The following is a 27,401-nucleotide window of genomic DNA, read 5'->3' as shown; positions in this document are numbered from 1 at the left end:
GGACTTGAAGTGAATCCATTAAAGTTATCTAAACCAGGATGGAAAAATAACACTATTTGTTCATTCGATTTTTTTTTATTTAATTGTTTTGGGCTAGTTGAATCACTCACTGGATTCCTCCAGAGAAGTAAACTGAGCTCACAGTGTGTCCTGTTTTAATAGGGATGGTCCCGTGTGTACTCCATAATGGTCATCAGTGCCAGCCATGTCTCCTCGGCAGTAGGGATGATCTGGTTGGCAGGCAGTAAGAACCCGTAACGCCCTGTGTCCCGCAGTTCAAAAGTGAAGGAGTATTTAATGCCCTGGTTATAAGTCCAGTCAATGGTTCCACCGCTAGCTTGATCTAGATTCAGGAAACACATCCAAAAGGAAACAAACGAGGCTAGCATTAGTAATGGGTGCGGAGAGAAGGGGACAGTTATAAGGCCATTTAAATGTCACTGCTGAAAAATACAAGAAGCAAATTGTTGCATGGGTCCTTGCAACAAGGGTGAGTGTTTGGCTCTCAGTTACTTACACCAAATGAATAAAACAAGAACTAGGGGCCTACATCACCCTCCATCTACCAAACTTTGGGGAAGGAGGTTTAAACTTTGCTGCTGGTCCTTAGATGATGATCTAAAAAACCCACAGTGCAAGTTTTGTGAACAGCAGGATGGTTTCGATCTGAGCCTTGTGGCACAGGCATATCGCTCAAAGAATAAATTACAGAGGCTACAAAGAGTGGGGAAAGCCCAAGTTCCACTCGCCTCACTGACAAAACACGTGGGTTTCTCCAGCCTGCATCCCTGGCTAGAACGTGGCATTTACAGTGGAGAAAGCAGACTTCAAGCTTTCCTAGGGATGTGGTAGATTTGATTTAGCGATGGAGAGATTGGATGTGTCCTTTTTTCAAAGATGTGTTCTAGCTCAACCGAAAGATATGGGCTGGATGCAGAAATCACTCAGGGCTTATCAACACTACTGCTTACCCCCCTGAGAAACGCAGGTTACACCGACTTAAAGCTATACCACACAATGTTGGTGGGAGAGCGTCTCCTGCCGATATAGTTTCCGCCTTTCATTGAGGTGGAGTAATTACGCCAAAAGGAGTGCGCTCTCCCATCGACGTGGTGTGTCTTCACCACACGTGCTACATCGGCAGAGCTGCATCGCCAATATAGCGCGGTAGTAAAGACAAGCCCTACGTGAAATTCTAGCAGTGGCCTGTTTATGCAGGAGGTCAGACTAGATGACTGGAATGGATGGTCCCTTCTGGCCTTCATCTATGAATCCTTCAAAGCTTCTTTTAGACTCTTACTGGAGTGGTCAAACAGAGGCGCTCTCATACTCGCTGCACCATTGGCCAGACGCCTTATGAAGATCAGGTTGCCTTACTTTGAAGTACCACTTATTGCCCTCCGTTGAAGGCAAGATGCTGCATCTGTGGTGTGGCTGTACCAACGGACGGAGACTGCCTGAGTCATGACACCCATCATACTGCCACCGCATTAGCGTGTTCACACAGCACTGATTGAACCCCCAAAATCCTAACCCAGCGTGCACTGGGCTCAGTGTGAAAACTAGAATGGACTAGGGCGGCATTTTTTTAAGTTGTTCTGACGTCCTGGTCAGGTATCTGATGGGGATGTCCTTGGACTTTACAGGGGCTTGAGGGACCAACGGTCTGATATGTGAGTGACAACGTTCCTAGCAGCTGGACAGTGGGGACTGGCTTTCTGGCATGGCTGGCCTAGGAAAAGGCTCTCGCAGTGGTTGTACTTTCCTGTAGAGTGACTAAGCTGTCTGGTTCCTCCCCCACCTGCCATGGCTAAAGGGACCAGGTCATCCCCAGCAACTTACAGATGGTTGTGATGATGCTGCCGTATCTGTACTGAGTGCCATAGAGGGAAGACAGGGCAGCGACCGCAGCTTTAGCAATATTATCCTGGAGAAAAATGCAAAGGGGAGAAAAATGAGTTACACGATGGATGTGAGTGGTGTCTGTGCTCAGAGGGGGCGGGGGCAGGATGCCAGATTGGGGCAGGGGTGGTTGGCAGCTTGTTGCATCTTTCCAGGGGGAAGAAATGCAAAGGCTGGAAAAATAAAGCAGAGCAGTGTTGGGAATATATAACCGACCAGGGCTGAGTGGATCTCTCCTGCAGAAGTCGCTCCTGCTTGCCCATCACCCTGGTATTATGGCATTGCAAGAGCTCCCCTTCTTTCCTCCAGGGACTCTCCCTATGTTTCCCTCCCTCCTGTGGGTACTGGGCACTCCTCCTTCTGCCCAATAGAGAAGGCAGATTATGGCGCCGTTTGAACACTGAGTTCAGGTTTGACTGACATTTCAGGGCTTATACCAGACAGACAATGTCACCTAGTGCCCCACCTGAGAGACACGGGTCAACTAAACCATACGCGCGCAACTTCAGTGGGGCCTACGACCTTTGGCTCCAAAGCAGAGCAGAGGCACCTGCTACCTGAGCTAAAGGAGGATCTCGTTTGCTTGCAACAGTAGCTGGACTCTTACCCTCCTGTGCTTCAGCCACTAGAGGGCACTATTGATGGTACATGCTGAGCCAGTGCATTACAGCTGTCTTCTGCCTTATGGTAGAATGGGATTTGTTGCCCGTCCTCCATCGTTTCCTAGGCTCTTCCTTCAACTCACCCCTTTGAATGCCCCCCTCTCAGCAGCCTAGCTGGGTCGTTGCAGGCTCCCAGCGAGGTGCCCTAAATTCTGCTGAGTCATTTGCAACTGGCTCCTCTGAGCCCCAAAACCCCTTTGTTCTGGTTGCAACGCAGCCACGGAGAAAGAGCAGAGAGGCCTTTGAATTAAAAATGTGTGTGAGCAGAAAAGGGGATGTGATTACGGAGGAGAAACCCATGTGGGGAGAAAATCCACAGCTGGGGTGGAGGGGTTCAGGCCGGCTCTGCGGTCGAGTGACCACACAGTCTTCGTATCGTTCTGGCCCCACTTTGAAAGATGATACCCCCGGCAGTCACCTCACCCTGAGGGTGTGAGGAAGACCCTACCAGTTCCTGGTAATCGTCGGCCCGGGTTCTGGTGTAGCCATAGGGATACAAGAGGAGCTGGGTGTAGCTGTGGATAGAGATGAAGGCTTTGATGTTCCCATGGCTCTTCACAAAGTCCACGATGGCTTTCACCTCACTCTCCGAGTTGGCGTAGGGGCCACGGTAAGTCTCGGAACAGGGGTTGCTGCTGGCCCCGGCCCCTGCAGCGGAAAGAGGGTATCTTTGCTTCAGAAACATAGTGGCTTGAAGGGTCAGTAAGGGGCGGGGCGGGGGGGAGTTTTCCATCTCCAGTCAGCACAAGCCAAAAACTCTTTGCGGCTACTGGCTGATTGGTGTCCCAGGTGGAATGAATTTGGGGGTCTCCTCCTCGTCTCTAGCAGCCAAGTTTTCACATCACCAATGTAACTAGTTCCTCCCCACGCCCACTGGCAAACCAGAGACCAGGGACTGAAGGGACCATGGAGTCTGAACTAGGGTTGCCAGGCGTCCAGTTTTTGACCGCAATGCCTGGTCGCAGGGCCGGCTCTACCATTTTTGCCGCCCCAAGCAAAAAAAAAGGCGGCTCAGACTCCCGCTGCCAGAACTGCCGAAGCGCAAAAAAAAAACCCAAACGCCCGGACTCTGCCGCCCCAAGAATGGCCGGAATGCCGCCCCTTAGCATGTGCTGCCCCAGGCACATGCTTGCTCCGCTGGTGCCTGGAGCCGGCCCTGCCTGGTCGAAAAGGGACCCTGGCTGCTCCTGTCGGAACTGCTGATCAGGCTGCTAAAAGTCTGGTTGGCGGCACAGCAGGGCTAAGGCAGGCTTCCTGCCTGCCCTGGCTCTGCGCAGCTCCCGGACGCGGCCGCCATTTCTGGCTCCTAGGTGCAGGGGCAGCCATGGGCGCTCCGAGTGGGCATGGGCAGCGCACAGAGCCCCCTCACCCCTCCACCTCAGAGTCAGATATGCTGGCCGCTTCCAGGAGCGCCTGAGTTAAGTGCTGCCCAGAGGCCACCCCCCGCATCCCCTCCTGCACACCAGCCCTGTGCCCCCTCTTGCACCCAAACTCCTTCCCAGAGCCTGCACCCCCTCCTGCACCCCAGCCCCCTACACCAGCCCTGAGCCCCCTCCTGCACCCCAAACTCTCTCCTGGAGTCCTTACTCTGCACCTCCTCCCACACCCCAACCCCCTGTCCCAGCCCTGAGTCCCCTCCTGCACCACAAACCCTTCATCCCCAGCCCCACCCCATAGCCCCCCACTACCAGCCAGAGCCCCCACCCCCTGCTGCACCCCAAACCCCTGCCCCATCCCTGAGCCCCTTCCTGCACTCCGAACCCCTCATCCCCTGCCCCACCCCACAGCCCACACCCCCAGCTGGAGCCCTCACTCCTTCCTGCACCCCAGCCCCCTGCCCCAGCCTGGTGAAAGTGAGCGAGGGTGGGGGAGAGTGAGTGACAGGGGAGGGGATGGAGTGAGCGGGGGCGGGGCCTTGGAGAAGGGCCAGGGAAGGGGCGGGGCCTCAGGGAAGGGGCGGAGAAAGGGTGTTCGGTTTTGTGCGATTAGAAAGTTGGCAACTGTCGTCTGAACTCCCCTCTCCCACTTAGAGATAGGCTAAAGCACTCCAGGTGAGAATATCCCAGGCAGAGGGAGACATGGATTAGGCCACATGCTCAGTTCCCTTCAGGTTCTTCCAGGCTCTCTCCTGGGAACAAAATTCTCTGGCAATGCCCTACTTTTCTGTTTATCACCCTGCCCCTTAAGACCCAATCTCCCCCTGACCCTCCTTGCAGCGGAGGAGAATGGAGATATACCTATCTCATAGAGCTGGAAGGGACCCTGAAAGGTCATTGAGTCTAGCCCCCTGCCTTCACTAGCAGGCAGGCCCGGCACCAGCCCAGCAAGCAGGTGCTTGGGGCGACAGGTCCCTCACTTCGGAGCGAAGGACCAGCTGCCGAATTGCTGCCAAAGACTGAAGCGGTGGCGGTAGAGCTGATCACGATCGTAGCTTTTATTTTTTTGCGCTGCTTGGGGCGGCGCAAACCCTGGAGCTGGCCCAAGTACTGATTTTGCCCCCCTCGAGGATTGAACTCACAACCCTGGGTTTAGCAGGCCAATGCTCAAACCACCGAGCGATCCCTCCCCCACAGCAAGCACGTGGGCTGGCGCTGAAGTTACTCCAAAGCAATAGAAGATGCTCCTTCGCTGCAGAGGCCAGCCCAGGAGAGAGCCCAGATCTTCCCATTAACCAGCCATGGATAGCACGGCCAGGCCCTTTGCTCTCTCCTTCCCTGGGCCCAGGGGAGTCCACGTAAATGCCCCCAAGGAGCGGTTAAAGGAAAACCGTACCTCCGAAACCCGCGTCCCAGTTTCTGTTGGGGTCCACGCCGATGCAGGCCGACCCAGAGCTGATGGACCTGGTCTTACGCCACATGCGGTTCTGGGACAGAGGGGAGAATCGTTTATCAGGGGGCCAGCCAGGGCCGCACGCTAACAGCCCTTTCCACAGGGCTGAGTGAGGCTAGCGTCTCCTAGGGCCGATGGGTCACACCGCACTGGTGTCGAGAAAGTCTGTTCTCTAGGCACATAGGGACCCGAGTCTCCTCTTGCTTAACTGGAGTGACGCCTCTGAAGTCAGTGTAGTTCCACCAATATAAACGTGGGAGGAGAGCAGGAGATAGGGTGTTAGACAGGGACTCAGGAATCTTGGATTCTGTTCTAGGTTCTGCTATTGGGCAAATAATTCTCCCTCTCTCTCCACTCCCACCCTTCACCTGTCTTGGCCAACTCTTCGATGCAGGCTCCATCTCTCCCTATGTGTCTGTACAGCAGCTACCACATTGGTATCCTGATCTTGGTTGGTGTCTCTACTGTAATACAGATATCAAACAATAATGCTATGGAGACTCAGGTGCCTACAATCTTGTTATAGCTAAATCCAGAGGCTCATAGTCAATTTCCCCTGACCCAGCAAGGTCCAATTGAGTCTTTAACCCACACAGCAAGTTCTTCCCTGTTAAGACTGAAGCAAGCGCTGTGGCCTCCAGTGATTCTCCATGGCCTTTCACCTTTGTGTGGGCCTTGCCCTATGTGCCAGGGGGGTAGAAATGGCTCCCATTACATAGCACTAAAGCAATAGAGTATCAGGACCCAATACATGGCTCACCAAGCTGCAGGGACCCCTCTTGGCACTCCCCATCCAGCCCCCCGCCTCCCTCCCCCTCCGCTCATGAACTTGTTGCCTGGAAGTCCTGAGCCAGAGATCTGATCGCTGTTATAAAGGCCGGCTAAGGAGGCCAAGGAGAAATACCTTGGTGTGGGTGAAAGCAAAGCCGTCGGGGTTGGTAACGATTTCCAGGAAGATGTCCAGGTTGTCCAGGATGGAGGTAAGAGAGGGGTCTTTGCCGTAATTGTCAACAATCTGAACAGGGAGGCACAGGTGAGGAAGAGACGCCCTGAGGCCCAGGCACATTAGTCATTCTAACACTGGGCTTCATTGCACTCATAGGGCCAGAGCCGCAGCCCGCATCACTTCGCTGTCACTTCACGCCAGCTGAGAACCTGGCCCGTTATCCCTCGCCAGCGGCAAGGCGTGAAACCCTGCAATTTTGGGGGCCTGTTTCAAGAGAGCGGGGAGCTTATTCCACCCTTTTCTGGCCTCCGTGCACAATTCCTGCCTCCGCTAGGGCCCAACCCTCTCACAGAAGTAGCACCACCGACTTCACCAGCTCTCAGCTGTCATGACTATGTCAGGTGAGCTTGATGCTGCCTCTAGGTCAAGCACATCCCAGCTAGGGTGACCAGATGTCCCGATTTTATAGGGACAGTCCCGATTTTGGGGTCTTTTTCTTATATAGGCTCCTATGACCTCCCACTCTCTGTCCCGATTTTTCACAATTGCTGTCTGGTCACCCTAATCCCAGCTAGTGGGGTCCCATGTCTCTCTTCATCCCTCATCCTGGAATGTGCCATTCTCAGCTGAAACCGCAGGTGGTACCTTCTTTGCAAACACGACTCCGCTGGCCTGAGTGATCCATTCCCGGGAGTGGATGCCGGTGTCGATCCAAATAGCTGGGCGCTTGGTTCCTCCAGTGCTGAACTGCATGGAAAAGCAAAGATGCAGGGGGTTGATGTTCTCCAGTGCAGCTCCCCCATCCTTTAGTACCACGGATCTGAATGCTGCTCAGGCAACCCCTCAGGGAGTCTATGCCATACCAGATGTCTCTGAGCTTCAGAGATCTCCCTCCCCCTTTTTAAATGACATCATGCTTAGGAACAGGGAGCTCATATATTCCCAGAGGAGCCGTCGTCCATAATGACCAGACCTTATGGCTCTTGATAGATACACTGTATTGTATATTGCTTCACTCATCCCTGAAATGCAGCTGCTTCTGGGGTGGAACATAGCAACAGCACTAGATTGTAGTTTATGAAAGGAGGCAAACAATTTGGGGGGAATTTTAAGTCAGCAGAATGTACTAATTACCCAGGTTGGAATTTAGCCACAGCACCAGGGTTACTGACTGTACCCCTGCAAAATGTGTTGTGGGAATCTTTAATGACCCTACGGGGTAAGGACCACCACTTTACGTCTCATCCAAAAGACGGCATCTCCAGCAGCACAAGCACCCTCTATGTCATGCCAGGGCATTGGCTTAGCACTGATTCAGAGGGAAGAACTGAGTCACACACCTGGCAGAAAAATGTCTATCAAAAGTTTTTCAACGGAAAATGTGTTTTCTGACAAAAAGGAAATTTTCACAAAAAGCCTCCAGGTTTGTCCTAGATTTTTTAGTTGTTTTGACCAAAACTCAAACATTTCCAAAGTAAAATGTCATTTTTGTCTAAATTTTTTTGCAGGAAAAATCTCATCTCTAGGGAATCACCTAATGAGTCACAAATCCCATTCCCTGGGTTCTCCTGGAAGGCCACCAGCCAAGGCTTGACTTGGTCCCATGGAAGATAATAGAAGAGTCCATCATGGGGCAAACTCTGTCCACCAGAACTCAGAAAGGGGGGTTGAAAGCAATTAAAATATTCCCCAGGAAAGACTAGCTGGCAGGGGGCAGAGCAAGAGAGGGGTAAATATGCTTTGCTGAATCTCTGTGGTGATATTTAGGAAGTAAATGCCTCTTTGCTAACTAGCAATGGCAGAACTTCATTAACAAGGAAGCTAGATTATCCTACTGCTCACACCAGGTTTTCACCAGGGTAACTCCACTGACTGCAGTGAAGTTACTGCGGATTTACACTGGTGCAACGGAAAGTAGGGGTTGAGCTTGTGTGTTTACACAGAGTATGTGGGCTGAGTCTCTTCTCCCTTGCTATACATCAGGAGTTACTCCACTGAGGTTAGTGGAGGTACATCGACAAGAAGTCGGTGTGAGAGCCGAATCAGGCCCTGTGTCTACCCCCTGTGACTTTACCTTCAGGACGTTGAGAGGACGGCCTTCGTAACTGTTGCCGATCTGAATTTTGCTGACCAGGTTTGGATTTTCAGCGACCAATAAGTCCATGAAGTCGTAGATCTGGCGTATAAAGAGGACGTTGGAGTTAGGTCTAAACGGCAGATTGGTGTACACCTGTGTTGGCCCCACACTCCCTTTGCTTCAGATAACCCCTGGGACTATTTTCTAGTTTGACTCCAGGGCTTTCTGATCCATGACATAGGGCGTGGGGAGGGGCTATCCAATCCTTATCTTCCCTTTACCAAACTTTAAACACAAATATTTGCCATTTGTATATAGCTGCCCAGGAGGAGATCTTTCTAACTAAACTGCTTGCTGAAATCTTTGAATGGGGACTTTCATTCACTCTTCCTTGTGTTGCCCAGCTGCTGTTGTGTATCCGACTGCAGTTCTCGCCAGAAAGTCTCAGATGATATGGGCAAGTGGATATCTTTTCTTTTTGTTTTTACATCGAAAATGCAATGAATTGTGGGTGAAAAATTAGAAGCCGGTGTGACACTGCACCCCATATTCTTCATAGTTTGATATTATTATTATATGATTATGGCATAATTATGATGCATTTTATGCAAGATGGGTCATGTGAGATGTCATTGAAAAAGTTATGATTTGCTGATTATGATTATCTTATTTGTATGCATGTATCATTTTTGTATCTGAAGTTATGAATATTGACTATGTATCTGTATTTCAAATGTAGTTACACCTGGGTAATGCCCACTAGACAAGATGCTTTCAGTCTAGATAGCTGGGCGGGGAAGGGCCCATTCAGGGCAATGAGCTATTAGGGAAAACAATAGGCCTTAGGAGAAGCTTATCTCCTACCTGGTGAGCGTTTCTGAGAACGCTACAGACAGCCTGCAAGTAATGGCTGCTATGACTCTACAGGGACATGTGACCAGACCACATGATGCTAGACTCCATCTTGGGATGTCAGTATTTTTCCACAGACTGGTCTGGGAACCAGCTTTGGAACAAAGGGTTCCCGCCATATTCAAAAGCTATACAAGGCAGGAAATGACGTCATCTGTTGTTCTTCACTTCCCACCCAAGAAGACTCCTGGAAACACCCGAGGAGCAAAGACTGAACTGGAGAAAGTGCTGGACCCAGGCTAATGGGATTTCTAGCCTATGCATGAAAGGCCTGGGGATTCCAAGCTGTAAAGCAAATGCAGCTTGTCCCCTAAGGATCTGCAGCCTGCTTGTATCATCTGTTAGGGTGAGAATCTACTAATTCATATCCAGTCTATCTAGTATATTAAGCTTAGTTTGCGTTTTTTGTTTATTTGCCAGGTAATCTGCTTTGATCAGTTTGTTACCACTTCTAATCACTTAAAATCTATCATTTGTAGTTAATAAACTTGTTTTTGTTTTAATCTAAACTGGTGAGCTTTGACTGGAGTGCTTGGGGAAAATCTCTGCTTGGTTACCACAAGTGTGCATAGTCCTCTTCACATTGAGGGAGAGACGGACCGGGTGTTAAACCCATATGCTGGCCAGCTTTGACCAGGGCAGGACAGTACTGCTCTGGGGTCCTGGGCTGGGAGGCTGGTGGTTAGAGAGCCCTGCATGTAATTGCAGCGGGGTGTGTTCCTACCCATATGAAGGTGGTGAAGGTGGAAGTTTGGAGGGCTTTGCAGCTTGTCACAGCAGTACAGTGTGAGAGAGAGCCGAGGCTGGTGGGTCAGGGGGCTCAGGGGTACCCCAGTTTCAGGTGGCACCCCGGGGTGCACCCATCACAGCCAGTCTGGAGCCTTTAAAATCAGCCTCCAAAGTGTCCTAGCACCTCAACACGGCAGAGAGAGCAATTCCAAAATGCATATTTCCCACAATGCAAAGTGTGTGCCCACCCATGGGCTTTGCTTTGCGTGGCAGCCCTAAGTGGAGAGGGTGCATGTGGCCTATTCAATGGTGAAAGCCTGTCTCATATTCTCCTTCTGCAAATGCGCCTCTCAGACCCTCGTGGGTCACATGTCAATGGGTGAGCACCGGCCGTTACCTCATCCAGAGTGTGGTAAGAGGCGTAGTTAAACGTCTCCACAGACCGGGGCATGAAATGATGACTTATCATCTGAGTCTGTTCCTCATCCACCAGCGCCTAGAAGAGGCAGGGAGAAGAGTCTGTTAGGAAGGACTAGTCATGCAGAGGCATCACCAAGAGCAGGCAGGCTTTGGAGAAGAAAGAGCATTGGTTATACCGAGGAGAACGTGCCTTTCATTTCTGTGCACCTGCTTCCCCCTGTAAATGGCTACAAGTTACAATTATTGGGCCAAATCCTTTCTCATTTTCTATTCAGTCTGATTCCTTGCTCTCAGGATCTGATCATCCAATGAGCGTTTGTCCCGTGAGCAGAGTTTCAACGGAATGAGCTCTCAGGTTTGCCTCGAGAATTTCAATTAGGCTCAGTTGAATTTAGCTCTTGACCAAACTCACTTGTTATTTTCCTGATTCACCACCAGGCCCTTAAAAACGATGGCCAAAACTTTCTCTCAGTTACACGCCCGTGCAAGGCTATTGCCTTCTGTGGACTTGAAAGCATGGATCCAACAGACGGCAGAACTTGGCTTTGTATCCTCAAACACAAAGGAGTCGAGCTGGTGTAACTTAGGAGGAGACTTTGGCCCTGGAGATAACTCACAGGGTCACAGTGAGTTTCATGCAATATCTCTGGTTTCCTGACCCACCCCTCTCTGCAGAGCATCTAGTCCTCTGCACATCCAGCACTCACCTGTAGGTCATCTATCAGGATGGAATAGCGAATGCCGTTGGACTCTAGGAAGACTTTGACGGCTTGAAGGCTGGCGAAGGGAACGCGTACATCTATAGGAACGTCTTGGCTTCCAGGTCCCCTCCAGAAATCCAGCTGGCAAGGAACATCAGAACATAAGAACGTCCATATTGGGTCAGACCAAAGGGCCATCTAGCCCAGTATCTTGTCTTCTGACAGTGGCCAATGCCAGGTGCCCCAGAGGGAATGAACAGAACAGGTGATCATCAAGTGATCCATCCCCTGTTGCCCATTCCCAGCTTCTGGCAAACAGAGGCTAGGGACACCATCCCTGCCCATCCTGGCTAATAGCCATTGATGCACCTGTCCTCCATGAACTTATCTAGTTCTTTTTTGAACAAAGACAAAACAAATAACCATCAGCAGTCTTAGAAATATTTGGACCTGTCAGCCAACCAGGGGTGTTTTTCAGTGCACTGCAGGGGTATTTCGTTGCATGAAATCAGGAGATGTTTCCCCAGTGTAATTCAATGAGGGGCAATTCCTGAAGTCCCTACGTAATGAAGGACCTAGTGGTTGTGTAAGGGTTTTAGCTCTGGAAAGACAGGGGAAGGAATCGGTTCAATCTTGAGGTGAGATGGAGCTATCATAAGGGCTGAACAAGCTTACTAGGTGCCTCCAGAGATGAAGAGAGGTATTAAGAGGTGAATGGCAAATATAATTGCTAAGTGAGGGACATGTGCATTAGTAAAATTCAGCCATTTCAGTTGCAAATTTTTGTCTCCGTTTTGATCAGAGTCGGGATCTTGTGGCACTCTATACCTCAAAGCAGCACCCTGCAACCCCCATCTCCAGCCCTGCCATATAATTGTGACATATTTTATACAAAGCATGTCATGGAAGATATCATATGAATGATCTGCTGAAACCCACTGTCCTGTATATGTCTAGCATTAGTGTGTATCAAGTGATGAGATTTTGCTGTATGGTTGCTACTGAAATACATTGTCAGTTGGCTAGTGACATACAAAGGAGGCGAACCACTCCCAGGCGGGCGTTCAGTGACCATTAATCAGCAGGGGAGTTGTAATCAAGGGATTTACAATGCAATGACTGTTGCACAAGCACCACACAATGGGGCCTGCTTGACTCTACGACTCAGTTGCACAAGACGACACCGGGGAGATCGCTGTGACCCAGGGAAGTTTCGTGAGTGGCTCTGGGAGCATGCCCGCAATCTAACTGGGCATGGGGCTCCACTTGCTGTTGTGCTGAGTGATCACAGAGCCTGGAGGGGTTTGCTGCTTAACACTAGCAAAGCATCCTGAGAGACAGCCCAGGCTGGAGAGTTAAGGGGGCAGAACGGTACCCCAGTTCCAAGCTGCACCCCGGGGGTCCCGTCACAGATCCCAAACCCTTCTGGGGGGCGTGTTTGAAGTCTGAACCTAGTGATGGATTCCAATTTCTAACATGCCCCTCCCTTTATAATGGGCCACACTTGAGCCCCGGTTCCAAAAACCTCCTCCCTGGGGGTGCACATGAGACATTTTTCTGGATCTGATCCCATCTCTAGATTAAAGCCATGTGGGGGTTGCACACCCAGAGGTTCACCATCACAACAGACACTAATTGTTCCCCTTTCCTGGCAGTCTCAGCAGAGGCCAAGGGCTGGATTGCTCTGGAGACTGAACTCCTCTAGAGATGGTCCCTCCCAGCCAGGGTAGAGCCATATTGCTACGGGCCCATGTGGTACCAGTTCTAGGGATCGTTAGCAGCCTCCTGGCCCCAGGGCTATTAATCTGGTGGCCTTATTAACAGAGGCCTCAGACATGGCTGATCTGCACCTTCGCGTTACCTGTAGCTCCTGCAGCTCCTCCAGCTCCTTCACCTTCTCCACACTGGCTTCATCGGCAACGAAGATACGGAGCACCTGGTTCCTGTGCAGATGGAGAGGCGTTACTGGGGATCGTGGAGGAGAGTTTGAAGGAAGTGAGACTGGAGCAAGCAATGGAACGCCGAGGGGTTCACACACCCTTCAGTTGGGATGTTCGAATGTGGTCTATGTGATGGACATCATTAGGCATCGTACTATTTAGCTCTTGTGTGTGGCTTCCCATCCTCAGATCACAAAGCACTTTACAAAGGCAGGTAAGTTCCATTACTCCCATTTTACAGATGGGGACGCTGGACAGGAGAGGACTTGCCCAGGGTCCGACAGGAATTCAGTGGCCAAGCCAGGACTAGCACCCAGGTATCTTGATTCTCAGCCCTATGCCTTATCATATGGACCATGCAGGAGCATTAGTCATTCAGCGAGTGCCACGGGTGTGCTTGGTATTGGCCAAGCTATAGAAGGAAATAGAGTCGTGCCCCGAGCAGGAACAAGTTCTAGCAGTAAGACCCTACTGTTGGTAACTCCACAGGCAATAAAGTCATAGAGTTAAAGGCGAGGCGGGACCAGATCATCTAGTTTGGGCTCTTAATACACCCCCACCACTCAGCACCAGCAAACTAAACTACACTGGGACTTCACACGGGAGTAGTCTCACAGGCAAACCCACTGATGTCTGGTTGCGCTGCAAAGGGATGGTCTCCCCTTGACCACACCAGCGAGAGTTACACACTCACGTAACAAACCCACATTCCTACGGATACCAAGAACACCCAGAGTTATAATTAATGACAACACAAGTTATGAAAGGTTGGGACACCTCAAGCTTCATGGCTTAAGCCAACCCTTAATTATTAAGGTATGTCTACACAGCCCTCAGCAGCAAGCTTCCCGGCCTGGGTCAGCAAACTAGGGCTCGCACAATCACTCTAAAAACAGCCGTGCGAACAACGCTTTTTAGTTACGACTCTGGTTGGAGCTCGGGCTCGGAAGCCCGCCTACTTCCTAGGCCTCAGAGCCCAGGCTCCGGCCTAAGCTGCATATCTCCACAGCTATTTGTAGAGCAGAAGTGCGAGCCCCACAAGTCTGTCACCTCAACTGCCACGAGCTGTGTAGACCAGCTTTAGAGACCAGGATGAAACCTGGGGTGCAAGGGGCAGATTACCCCACGTCTGTGACTGTGGGGTAACTACACCTTCCTCTGAGGCATCTGCCACTGTCAGGGATGGGATTCTGGATTGGATGGGCCTTGGGTCAGATCCAGACGGATCCTTCCTCTGTTCCTGTCGCTCTCGCTCACATCCCAGGATTAGAAGGCACACACGACAACAGGACAGTCAGCCAGCCATGTGAAACCCAGTGAACGGGGACCGCGTCCCCGTGGGGACTCCAGAGACCCCTTCTGAATGTTCTAGGGGCCTGACCCAGCAGCAGTGTGCCCTCTAATTTTTCCCCTCACGTGTGGGGAATGATTTTTATGTGACACATCACACAAATGTGTGAACCATCACCTCCATATTGGTGCACATAACAAAACTCGTGGGGCGGGGGTGGGGCCGAGGGGTTCGGAATATGGGTGGGGGCTCAGGACTGGGGCAGAGGGTTGGCGTGTGGGGGGCTGAGAGCTCCAGCTGGGGGTGTGGGCTCTGGGGTGGGGCCGGGGATGAGGGGCTCAGGGCTGGGGCAGACGGTTGGGGGGGTGAGGGCTCTGGCTTGGGGTGCAGGCTCTGGGGTGGGGCAGGGGATGAGGGGTTTGGGGTGCAGGAGGGTGTTTCGGGGCTATGGCGGGGAGAGAGGACTCCCCCCAGATCCCTCTCCCCGCAGCAGCACCTGGGCTGTGGGGGAGAGGCACCACTCCCCTGGCTGCAGCAGCTCCGGGGCTGGGGCCACGGGATAGACGCCTCCCCCCTGTCTGCAGCAGGTCCGTGGCTGGGCTGGGGACGGCGGGGAGGGGCATCTCTCCCGGCTGCAGCCTGAGTGCCTGCGTAGTGCATAATAGGCTGCGGCACGGCCACACAGCTTAGAGGGAATTCAGCCAAGCAGTTGGGCCAAACCCTGAGTGCCAGATGCAGTGTTTACACAGCCCTTATGAAAACAACGAGGCATCTGGTGGCACCTTAAAGACTAACAGATTCATTTGGGCATAAGCTTTCGTGGGTAAATAAACCCCACTTCTTCAGATGCAAGGAGTGAAAATTACAGATACAGGAAGAAATATATATTGCCGTGGTTCTCAAACTTTTGTACTGGTGACCCCTTTCACACAGCAAGATTCTGAGTGCTTATAAATGAGCACTAACTGCCCTCCAGAACCCCACCCCCTACCTAAGCCTCCCTGTGCCTTGTCCCCTAACTGCCCCCTCCTGGGACCCCTGCCCCTAACTGCCCTCCAGGACTCCACCCCCTACCTAAGCCTTCCTGCTCCTTGTCCCCTGACTGCCCCCTCCTGAGACCTTCCCCCCATCCTAACTGGCCCCCTAGGACCCTTATAAATGAAAAACACTTTTCAATATATTTAACACCATTCTAAATGCTGGAGGCAAACCGGGGTTTGGGGTGGAGGCTGACAGCTCGCGACCCCCACCATGTGATAACTTCGCAACTCCCTGAGGGGTCCCAACCCCCAGTTTGAGAACCCCTGATATATTGGCACATGAAGAGAAGGGAGTTACCTTACATGTTGAAGGCCAGTTTAGTCAGGGTGGATGTGGACGCCTCCTCATCAATTATTGGGAGTGGACCACATCCACCCTGACTAAATTGGCCTTCAACATTTGGTTCTCCGCTTGTGAGGTAACTCCCTTCTCTTCATGTGCCAGTATATATTTATGCCTGTATCTGTAATTTTCACTCCATGCATCTGAAGAAGTGGGTTTTTTACCCACAAAAGCTTATGCCCAAATAAATCTGTTAGTCTTTAAGGTGCCACCGGACTCCTCGTTGCTTTTGTGGACACAGACTAACACGCTTATCTCCGATACGTGCAGCCCTTATGGGAGCTTTGCCTGAGTAAGGGGCGCAGGAGTGGGCTAGTGACTAATAATGTGGATGTTAGCGTAGGGTTACCATTTGTCCGGATTCCCCCGGACATGTCCGGATTTTTGAACTAAAAATAGCGTCCGGGGGGAATTTGTTAATGTCCGGACTTCCCTCCTCCCCCCCCCCCCCATACAGAGCACGCGCGGCTAACAGGGCAGCCGGATGGTGCCACTTATATGGGGCTCCGACAGCGAGAGAGAGTCCTTCCTCCCCCCTGCAGCAGAGATCACTCCCTCCCTCCCTGCATTCGCCTCCGGCAGTCTGGAGCTCCTCCCCCACTGCTCCCCAGCGTGCCGGGAGAACGGCTCAGACAGTTCCTGAGCAAGCTCCCAGAGAGACCTTAGGCGAACCGAAGGCCAACAACAAGGGGACCAGGGGGTCGGAGAAGGGGCAGGGAGGTTCTGGAGAGACAGTCAAGAGATGGGGGGGGGAGCGGGGGCGGGAGTTCGGGGGGGGGCTTTCTGGGGTGTGTGTGGATAAGGTTTTGGGCAGTCAGGGTACGGGTAGGGGGTAGGGTCCTGGGGGGCAGTTAGGGACGGGGGTCTTAGGAGGGGGCAGTTAGGGGACAAGGAACAGGGAGGCTTAGGTAGGGGGTGGGGTTGTGGAGGGCAGTTAGGAGCAGGGGTCCCAGGAGGGGGCAGTCAGGAGACAAGGAGCGGGGGGGGGGGGTTGGGAGTTCTGGGGGGGGGCTGTCAGGGGGCAGGAGTGGGGAGAGGGATCGGAGCAGTCAATGGGACAGGGAGCAGAGGGGTTTAGAGGGGTCGGGAGTTCGGGGGGGGGCTGTCAGGGGGTGGGGAGTGGTTGGATGGGGTGTGGGAGTCCCAGGGGTCTGTCTGGGGGTGGGGGTGTGGATAAGGGTTGGAGCAGTCAGGGCACAGGTAGGGGGTAGGGTCCTAGGTGGCCAGTTAGGATTGGGGGGAGGGTCTCAGGAGGGGGCAGTCAGGGGACAAGAGGCAGGGAGGCTTAGGTAGGGGGTGAAGTCTTGGGGGGGCAGTTAGGGGCAGGAGTCCCAGGAGGGGGCAGTCAGGAGACAAGGAGCGGGGGGGGGGGGTGTTTGGGAGTTCTGGGGGGGGCTGTCAGGGGGCAGGAGTGGGGAGAGGGATCGGAGCAGTCAGGGGACAGGGAGCAGAGGGGTTTAGATGGGTCGGGAGTTTTGGGGGGGGCTGTCAGGGGGTGGGGAGTGGTTGGATGGGGTGTGGGAGTCCCAGGGGTCTGTCTGGGGGTGGGAGTGTGGATAAGGGTTGGAGCAGTCAGGGCACAGGTAGGGGGTAGGGTCCTAGGTAGCCAGTTAGGATTGGGGGGAGGGTCTCAGGAGGGGGCAGTCAGGGGACAAGAGGCAGGGAGGCTTAGGTAGGGGGTGAAGTCTTGGGGGGGGGCAGTTAGGGGCAGGGGTCCCAGGAGGGGGCAGTCAGGGGACAAAGAGCGGGGGGGAGGGTTGGGGGTTCTGAGGGGGGCGGGAAGTGGGTGGGGCAGGGGCGGGGCTAGGGCAGGGCAGTGGCGGGGCTAGGGCGGGGCTCCTCCCGTCCTCTTTTTTGCTTGCTGAAATATGGTAACCCTATGTTAGCGTGAGTAAGGGCGGCAGGAGGTAGCCCACTGATGTCCTAGTGCAGAGCATGTTGCCTCTGCTGCAGATGGTCCCTTCAGCAGGGGCACCATTTGGAGGGTCAAGGGGGGCTCCCACCCCCAAGTTTCATACAGGCAGTGCTCCCAGGCAGCGCTCTTAACTACAGCACAGCGGGACTGTGGAGTGTGAGTTCCCAGAAGAGAGGTGCGGCTCCCAGTTTGTGCCCCTGGGGCAGGCAGACAGGATTTTCCTTACAAACAGAGGCAGGGTGATTAAGATAAGAAAGGGCTGGTGATTAAATTAAGGATCTGGAAGTTGTTAGATGAGCCTGTAAAACAGGAATCCCTCTGCAGGGCGTGAAGAGGTGTTGACAGGGACACACAAGAAATACAGCCAAGCCCTCTGAGCCAATTTTACATTCAGGAAAGAGGGAGTTTTGAGGAGTGTATGTGAAAAGAACGGGGCCTAAACCCAGGGAAGGGCAAGCAGGGGTACAGAGACATTCCCACTCTACCTGTGGTACTTATGTGGCCCCATCACCATAGTGCTTGAGCGCCTCACAATGTCTAACCTGTTTCTCCTCGCAGCCCCTCTGAGGTCGAGCAGGCCTGTTATCCCCATTGTACAGATGGGGCACTGAGGCACAGAGAGACTAACAGCCAGATTTTCAAAGGTATTTAGACATCTAGTGGGATTTTCAAAAGCCCCTAGAAGGTTAGGTGTTTTGTAAACCCCACTAGCTGCCTAGCTGCACCTTTGGGTGCCTAAAAATCTCTGAAACTCTGTCCCTAAGGCACTGGACCAGGGCCAGCCTTAGGGAAAATGGTACCCTGGGCAAACTTGTATTTTGATGCCACCCCATTACCCCTGGCCCCCTCGGACTCCCCATCCCCCCATCACCTCTGGGCCCCATTGCCTGGCCCCAGTGCTTAATTTGTATTGAAAGAGGTGCCAGAGCTCAGCCCCGGGTGCTCTGATAGCGGGGGCTGCTGGCTGGGCACCCAGCTGTGAAGGCATCGCCACCGCCCGCAGCAGCGCGGAAGTAATGGAACATGATGTATCGCCAACCTTACTTCTGCCCTGCTGGTGTGCCTCATGGTGCCTGGTGCTCGCCACTTGGCTCCAGGTGGCCTTCATGTTGTCACACAGGGGCTGCGTCTTGCCAGAGCCCACGGCCCTCCCGCAGCCCTCTGGCCACTCCCGGCTCACCAGGGGCGCCGGTTCAGATTTGGGGAGGGTGGGGCAACTTTAACTGTGATTCCAGGAACCTATCCTTGTAACAAACCCCGATGCCAACTCTGTCCACATATCTATTCAAGTGACATCATCATAGGACCTAATCATATCAGCCACACCATCAGGGGCTCGTTCACCTGCACATCTACCAATGTGATATATGCCATCATGTGCCAGCAATGCCCCTCTGCCATGTACATTGGCCAAACCGGACAGTCTCTACGCAAAAGAATTAATGGACACAAATCTGACATCAGGAATCAAAATACTCAAAAACCAGTGGGAGAACACTTTAACCTGTCTGGTCATTCAGTGACAGACCTGCGGGTGGCTATATTACAACAGAAAAACTTCAAAAACAGACTCCAACGAGAGACTGCTGAGCTGGAATTGATATGCAAACTAGACACAATCAACTCCGGTTTGAATAAGGACTGGGAATGGCTGAGCCATTACAAACATTGAATCTATCTCCCCTTGTAAGTATTCTCACACTTCTTATCAAACTGTCTGTACTGGGCTAGCTTGATTATCACTTCAAAAGTTTTTTTTCTCTTAATTAATTGGCCTCTCAGAGTTGGTAAGACAACTCCCACCTGTTTATGCTCTCTGTATGTGTGTATATATATATCTCCTCAATATATGTTCCACTCTATATGCATCCGAAGAAGTGGGCTGTAGTCCACGAAAGCTTATGCTCTAATAAATTTGTTAGTCTCTAAGGTGCCACAAGTACTCCTGTTCTTCTTTTTAGGGGCTACTTAGGCATCTGAAAACTCAAGGGTTGGGGGCAGGGGGATTGTTTGTTTTTTCGCAGATAACTTAGGAATTAGCTGACATGAGCACAGTATCTGATTCCCATATAAAGAAAGAAAAAATATAGACACACACCAGTTACAGCCATATTTTAAGTGTATATGTAAATTTAGAAGAATCAAGAGATAATACAGCAAGATATTCCCAATCCCAAGCCTTGAGGTATCATTTCTGGAACTTTAACACGGATCTCAGAGGCACACGTTTGATACTTCGTACGCTCTCTTTAGGCGAGAGAAATAAAAATAAATGAAATCTGCCTACTTTCTCTAACAGACACACTCTGTGTTACCGCCATTAGCTACAATATTTTAGTCAATTGTTTTCCACTCCACTAAAAATGTATTGACTTAATTTTAACACACATGATTAAGGTGTTTTTTTCCCCCTCTCTTTTATTAAGAATGAGAATTGATTTTTCTAATAATTTTGGCATTTACGTTTACTGATCACAATCATGTACATCAGCAGACAGGCTTCCAGGAGCAGCTCCAAGGTCAGGGACAGTGGGGCACCCCCTAGTCTGGAGGTATCCCCTTAGAACAGTGCCCTGGGCAGTCACCCAGCCGGCTCACCCCTAAGGCCAGCCCCACACTGAGGTCATACAGGAAGTCCATGGTGGGAATAGAACCCATGTCTTGCAGGGTTAGCTCCCTATCCACTGGACCAGCCTATCTCTTTGCTAGGTGCTGCAGACAGAGAGGAGTCTGATAGATGGGATCAACCCCAAGCAGGCCAGTTCTCTGAGACTCCAGCAAACAGTCCTAGCCGACTGGGAAGGATGTCGTGGTTGAAAGCATGAAAAGCAACACAGGGGTCAGGAAGGATGAAGAAAGAGAGAGAATGAGAGTCAGGTGAGAGGAGATCATTTAACCCCCAAGGGGTGGCAAGTTTTGCCCCGGGCTGGGTCGTAGAGCAATGCCTGCTCTGTAATTTTAACTGAAAACCATTGTGTTTTGTCATTTTTTGTTCCGAGTCCAAGAAAAGGAAGGAACGAGAAAGTGTCGTATGAGCATCAGCTGTGTTTAGGTCGCAAATTCTTAGGGTTTCAGCTGTATCCAGGCCCATTCCAGAACAAAGAACAGAAATTACATCCACAGAGTCCATAAAGTCGACGATTATCGTCATGATTTGTATTATTCGCTGGGCACCAACTGTGTGCTCAGCACTGTTCAGCATATACCCGAAAACGTCATCCCTGAGCCAACGCGTAGAAGATGCGTAGCCCTGGGTAAGATGGCTCAGATATCTAAGCATGAAGTGTATAGTTATTGAGAACATGTTAATGTCTATGAGTGGAAGCACCGAGGGCAATTTACTTAATTAAGGACTAGAAGATTTGAACCTCCAACTTTTTTTCAAGAGGACGAGCTGCCCAGAGCTTCTGTGCCTGTTTATTTTCCTTTCTTGCCTGCAGTGGGCCTGATCTACCTCAGAAGTCGCAATTTTTTTCTCAACTTTAAAATGTGGAATTTTCTTGGTGTTTGGTTTTAAATAGTCTCCTGTGAGAACTGCAACCCAGTCGCTGCAGTGTTGTGTTTAAGGCTCTTCAGGAAAGTAGTTAGCCTTTAAGCAGAAGTGAAAGCAGTACTGCCAATTCTCATGATTTTGTCAGGAGTCTCATGATAATTATTGTCTTCCTTAAAGCCCCAGCTCCTGGAGTCAAGTGGATATGTGCTGATTTCAGCCTTCGTTCTTAAAGAAAAATGAAGTTTCTATCCCTTGTGGCTGTGGAGACAGCACTCCCAGATGTGACCCCCAGTGCCCCTACAGGCTCAAAAAGCAGAAGTCAAATAAAAATCTATTATTTTTACAAAATCTCATGATTTTTAAAGCCAATCTCGTGATTTTTGGTGAGCCCGATTCATGATTTTTGAACATTTGGGGATGGCAATACTGTGAAAGTGACTTGAAAATGTCAGTTTCACTCCTGTTTAAAGTCAGTTTCTAGTCTATTATTTGTAGTGAGGTAACAACTGTAGAGCTAGAGGCAGGTGCAGTATAAACTCATAGGGCCTTGCCCTAGTAGGATGTTGCCAACAGTTAAATGATCTATTCCAAGTTTGGTGAACTGCGAAAAAGTGATAGAAAGTAATCTAGAATTTTCTACAATTATTTCAATTGTTGTATTCAAGAGTTAGTAGCAAAGTAAGAATATACATTAAATTTTTAAACCTAACCAGGGTCTCTTAAGTCAGTGGTTTTCAAGCTTTTTTTTCTGGGGACCCAGTTGAAGAAAATCGTTGCTGTCCATGACCCAACGGAGCTGGAGATGAGGGGTTTGGAGTGTGGGAGGGGCTCAGGGCTGGGGCAGAGGGTTGGCGTGCGGAGCTGAGGCCTGTGGGGTGGGGCCGGGAATGAGGGGTTGAGGGGGTTCTGGGCAGGGGGTTGGGGTGTGGGAGGGGGTCAGGGCTCTGGGGTGGGGATGCAGGCTCTGGGGTGGGGCCAGGGATTAGGCATTTGGGGTGCAGGAAGGGGTTCCAGGTTGGGGGGGGCTCAGGCAGGGGATTGGGGTGTGGGAGGGGGTCAGGGCTCTGGGCTGGGGCTGTGGATGAGGGGTTTGGGGTCCAGTTTGGCGGGGGTTATGGGCTGGGGCAGGGGCTTGGGGTGTAGGAGGGGGGCTGGGGATGAGGGGTTTGGGGTCCAGTTTGGCGGGGGCTCAGGGCTGGGGCAGGGGCTTGGGGTGTAGGAGGGGGGCTGGGGATGAGGGGTTTGAGGTGCAGGAGGGGCTCCAGGTTTGGGGGGACTCAGGACTGGGGCAGGGGATTGGGGCGTGGTCACGGACTTACCTCCAGGGGCTCCTAGTCAGCGGCGCAGCCAGGGTGCACCACGGACCACGCTGAGCCCCGGAAGCGGCCAGCAGCAGGTCTGGCTCCTAGGAGGAGGCGCGCAAGCGGCTCCGTGCGACTCTCACCTGCAGGCAACCCCCCCTCCCCAGTTCCCATTGGCCGGGAGTGTGGAGCCGGTGCTTGGGGTGGGGGCAGTGTGTGGAGCCCAGCCTAGAAGCCGGGCCCACTGCTGGTTGGTTCTGGGACACAGCGTGGTGTTCGAAAAGATAGGCACTATCTTGCCTTAGCCGGGCAGCACCGTCGACGGGACTTTTAACAGCCCGCTCAGCGGTGCTGACCAGAGCAAGGCGACCCAGTGCCTTACATGCCACGACCCAGTACTGCGTCTTGACCCACGGACTGAAAAACACTGCCTTAAGTGACTTGACACAATATGTCAGAACATGTTAGTATTAGAGCTGAGTGGGTCTAATATTTATTTAATTTTCTTTCTTTATATAGGAATTAGATACAATGTTCCAGTCAGCTAATTTCTACGTTATTAGCTGCAAAAAACTAGAGTTTTCAGGTGCCCGTAGCCCCTGGAATCAAGGTTGAAGTTGCTCCCCTCCACCAAAATCTGAAATGGTGCCTCTGCCCTTCAGGCAGGCTCCCTCTCTCCTGCGCTCTCGGCTATACGGCATCCGCAGCTCCTATTCCCTGCAGACCCCCCACCTGGGATGAAGGGGATGGAGACTTTGACCTACAGCACCAACCCCAGCTCCCTCATCCCTGTTGGCCTCCCTCCTCTGGGGCTCCATGTGGAGGGGGTTTCCATCGGGGGTTGCGGGAAGGGCAGGTGACACACCATGCTCTACGGCACCAGGCCCTCCTTAGCCAGCAGGAGTTAGTGCTGCTTGAAAGAGAGTTAGCCCCAGCGCCAGTAGGGTAACTTTCCTCTGCAGGGAAGCAAAGAAATCTGCAGGGGACATGAATTCTGTGTGTATGCAGTGGCGCAGAATTCCCCCGGGTGTAGACCCAGCCAATGCCAGCCTGGTTCTCACTGGATTCCCGTTGCTAGGGAGGAGGAGGAGATTAATTGGATTGGTCCTGCTTTGAGCAGGGGGTTGGACTAGATGACCTCCTGAGGTCTCTTCCAACCCTGATCTTTTATGATTCTCTGATTCCGTTTGAGGGACCCCACAAGGGGAACCTGACAGAGTCTAGTGAGTTGCAACGTGGGGCCTATCTAGCTATTTAGCTATCTGCTCCTCCCCGAGGTCCCACCCCCACTTCACCCCTTCCCCCAAGGCTCCGCCCTCACTCCCCGTCTTCCGACCCCTGCTCTGCCCCTTTCCCCTAGACACCCCCGATTAGCTGATCAGGGGTGCCACCAAACAGCTGTGGCTGGTGGGTGCTGAGCACCCACTATTTTTTCCATGGGTGCTCCAGTCCCGGAGCATCCACAGAGTCTAGAATATCAGGGTTGGAAGGGACCTCAGGAGGTCATCTAGTCCAACCCCAACTAAATCATCCCAGCCAGGGCTTTGTCAAGCCTGACCTTAAAAACCTCTAAGGAAGGAGACTCCACCACCTCCCTAGGTAACGCATTCCAGTGCTTCACCACCCTTCTAGTGAAATAGTGTTTCCTAATATCCAACCTAAACCTCCCCCACTGCAACTTGAGACCATTGCTCCTTGTTCTGTCATCTGCCACCACTGAGAACAGCCGAGCTCCATCCTCTTTGGAACCCCCCTTCAGGTAGTTGAAGGCTGCTATCAAATCCCCCCTCACTCTGCTCTTTTGCAGACTAAACAAGCCCGTGTCTATGTCTATAGACACTGAGTCGGTGTCTATTGGCCCTTATCACAGGGACATGTAGCCTAATGGATAAAGTGGTGAACGGAGACTTGTATTCTAGTCCTGGCTCTGGGCTGCTGTTTAACCTGGGGCAACTCCTTCACTTGCCCAATTAGTAACATGGGGATAATGCTGCTGACTTCCTTTGCAAAGCCCTTTGATGATGAAAGATGCGTAAGAGCTCGGTGTGGCTATCATTTTATGTTTCTATACTTGTAACGTCTTCCATTCAAAACGTTTCCTGGGACAGAATGCTCGTCTCATTTCATTCTTATGTCGCCAGCTATTCCCTGAGATGAGGATCTACTGAAAGTACCAGTTGCTCTCGGTATAATCTAGTTCATTCATTAGTATCTATATTAAAGGGTCTGTCCCAGACACCCGTCACCCCAATATCGGGCACACAGTGGTGCTTGGACTGAAGCTAGCAGACACCCTCCTGCAATATCCCCCCGCAGCACTTCTCAGTACAGCTGCAGTTCATAGAATTACAGCAAAGTGGGGCAGGAAGGGCCCTCATGAAGACATCCAGTCCAGCCCCCTGCGCTGAGGCAGGACCCGATGCCCCTAGATCATCCTGCAGTGGCTGGAGCGCTGTGGGTTGCTTCTTCATAACAGCTACTGACAAAGTTAAACTGGATTCCCTCTTCAAGCAAAAACACGACTTTTCTCCTCACCTACCATCCCTTCTTATCCAACTGCCTCCTGAGCTCCCTCTAGGGAGCTCACGTGCACATTGCAGATCCTCACCCCTGCTCTGTTCCATTAGCATTTGATCCATCTTTCCCTTTCCGCAGCTTGGATTACAAGCAGCACATTCTCTGCTAAAAGAAGGAAATCTCCTTCCAGCTGCAGCTCACCCTGCGGCTGGGGTGGGCTTTGAAACCCCCCCAGACCTGACACTACCCCTTTCACTAACTTCTCTGTCACATCAACTTGCAAGGCCACACGGTAACTTCAAACCCAGCCAAGGAGGAAGATCCCTGCAGGTTAAACTTCCATCTACCTACCCGACAAAGGTCTCCCTGCCGAAGGCAGCGGTCAGGAAAGCAGCAAACACCAACAGCCCCTTCATTTTCAGCTGAGCAGGGTGCACACTGGGAGATGGAGGCATTTTAAATACTGCTCCTGCCCCGGGCTGGCTCCAGCTGTAACCTTGTGCCTCAGCTCGGCTCTCAGGATGTGTCAACAGAGCCCTGCCTCCCCAGCCGGCCTCTTTCCCATGGCTCGGTGCCCTGCCCTGTCAGGAAAGCGCCGACACTGTCTGTTCCCGCCTGATTGATGCCCAGGGAATGTGCCACCTGGAAAAGTGGCAATATTTGTCAACGCTGTGGTGGCCTCAGCGCGATAGGATGGAATGACAGCTCCACCCCCCCGCGCACACACCCTGGGCCCCTCGCTTTGCAATCCCACCACTTGCTTGCAGCATGCAGGCAGGAGGAAACAGGGCTGCCCCCCATTCCTGCAGCATGCCAGCTTGGAGGCACAGGGCGTTCAGATAGTTGGGTGGGCGGAGGGGGCCGTGTGTGGAAGGGGTTAGTCGGAGTAGCGGGTAGAGGTTCCCTGTTAAACTGGAGGAGGGGAAGAACCTGTGATCTGCCCCGACCATGAAGGGGGAAAGGGGGAGTCAACACGATCCCCCTGGGGAAGAGGCGGCCTTACCATGTAATGTTCTGGCTTTGTGTATCTCGTGTTGTTTTACTCTCTATTTGCTGGCTTCACAGAGCGCCTCAGAGACTTACTACTGCTACCAGCTAAAGGAGCGCTCCGTTAGTTCCAGTAGCTGCCTTACTAGGGACTCAACAAAGCCCAGCTGTGCATCGTGGGCCCCATACTGTTGGGGTTCTACGAGATCCGCTTTTCGCTCTTCGCTGTACAGTGATGAGTGTGAAGTCCTGGGTGGCCAGAGATCTGTCGCACACGTAGGGGACAGGCCTGGCCCTGCTTAGCTTGGATCTAGGGTGCTGAAGCTGCATTTTATTTGCGGCATGTGCCGTGATCATGCAAGCGCAGCTTCATATGGGATCCAGCCACGGTCACCCCTGGTGTTTTGTCCCCCAATGCGGAAAACATTTTTGGCATCGCCCGAACAGCTGAGGAAACCCCCCCACCCCAATTTGGTGCTCCCCATCCCCCCCCACCCTAACCCTAAAATCCCAACCCACCCCCACACCACCGGAAAGTGATTTGGCATGCCCAGAAATTGACACTGCAACTGCCCTGATTGCCCTCCCCTGAGGCCGGCCCTGATTGTATCAGTCCATGGCCATGTACAGACAGGCCCTATGGGCAGCAGGTAATTGCCTCGGCGTGGTGGTCAGTACCAGAAATCACCACCTTCTGCTTCAAACCCTGTAGTAGCCCGGCCAGCTCGTTGAAAAGCCTTGGTCAGCTCTGATATTGTGTTTCTCCCAGTAGAGGGCAGCAGCTCACTGACACACACGTACACACACCCAGTACACACCCAGCCCACTGCAACTTGCATGGGTACACACACACACAGCCCATTGCAATTTGCATGTACACACACACATGCACACACACGCACACACCCATTGCAATTTGCATGTACATTCTCTCCAGAGGTTCAATTTATTCTCTGTCTTCTTTAGCTCACTGAGTGGAGGAGGCCGGTGCTGCTGGAGTCAAAAATCATCGGTACTACTCATTACGGAGGGACCCTAATGGGGCAGTGCTAGTCCAATGGGGGTGTTCATCAGGCTGCACAGAGGTTTTGGGGGGGCCCAGGGCAAAATCTGAAACTGAGGCCCCCCTTTCCAAAAAAAAGACCATGGAGATGAAAGTGTTTAAGAAGAGCAGAGACGTTGGGAGGGGCAGAGAAGGCCCAAGACTGTGGGGTCGCTGGCTTCCCTGCAGGGATGGGGTGGCTCTGCCCAAGGGGCACTCTCGGTCCCACCTCTTCCTGAGCCCTACTGCTGGTGGAGCGGTATTTCTGAGCCATCCTTAAGTGGGCCACTTAGGGATCTGGGGCAAAATCAGTAGTTGGTCCTGCTAGTGAAGGCAGGGGGCTGGACTCGATGA

The 27,401-nt window shown here is 52.3% G+C and overlaps 1 protein-coding gene and 1 long non-coding RNA gene across 2 annotated transcripts in view; one reads left to right on the top strand and one right to left on the bottom strand.

Moving 5' to 3' along the window:
• The window catches only part of LOC135972807 (uncharacterized), a 348,625-nt gene that overhangs the window by 254,978 nt on the left and 66,246 nt on the right, over nt 1-27,401 (top strand). The gene's annotated exons all lie outside the window — the stretch shown is intronic.
• Nucleotides 76-25,556, bottom strand: LOC101950052 (carboxypeptidase A1-like). Its single transcript, XM_008174077.4, has 11 exons — nt 25,370-25,556; nt 13,040-13,121; nt 11,185-11,319; nt 10,455-10,553; nt 8,414-8,515; nt 6,985-7,086; nt 6,298-6,408; nt 5,337-5,427; nt 3,013-3,212; nt 1,843-1,927; nt 76-343 (listed from the first exon to the last, which is right to left on the bottom strand). Exons 1-11 carry the CDS (start codon nt 25,471-25,473, stop codon nt 156-158), a joined length of 1,299 nt encoding a protein of 432 aa, XP_008172299.2. The 5' UTR covers nt 25,474-25,556; the 3' UTR covers nt 76-155.

This window comes from Chrysemys picta, chromosome 1 (assembly GCF_011386835.1).
Source record: "Chrysemys picta bellii isolate R12L10 chromosome 1, ASM1138683v2, whole genome shotgun sequence".
NCBI classification, from domain to species: Eukaryota; Metazoa; Chordata; order Testudines; family Emydidae; genus Chrysemys; species Chrysemys picta.
This window is presented reverse-complemented; position numbering and strand designations above follow the sequence as displayed.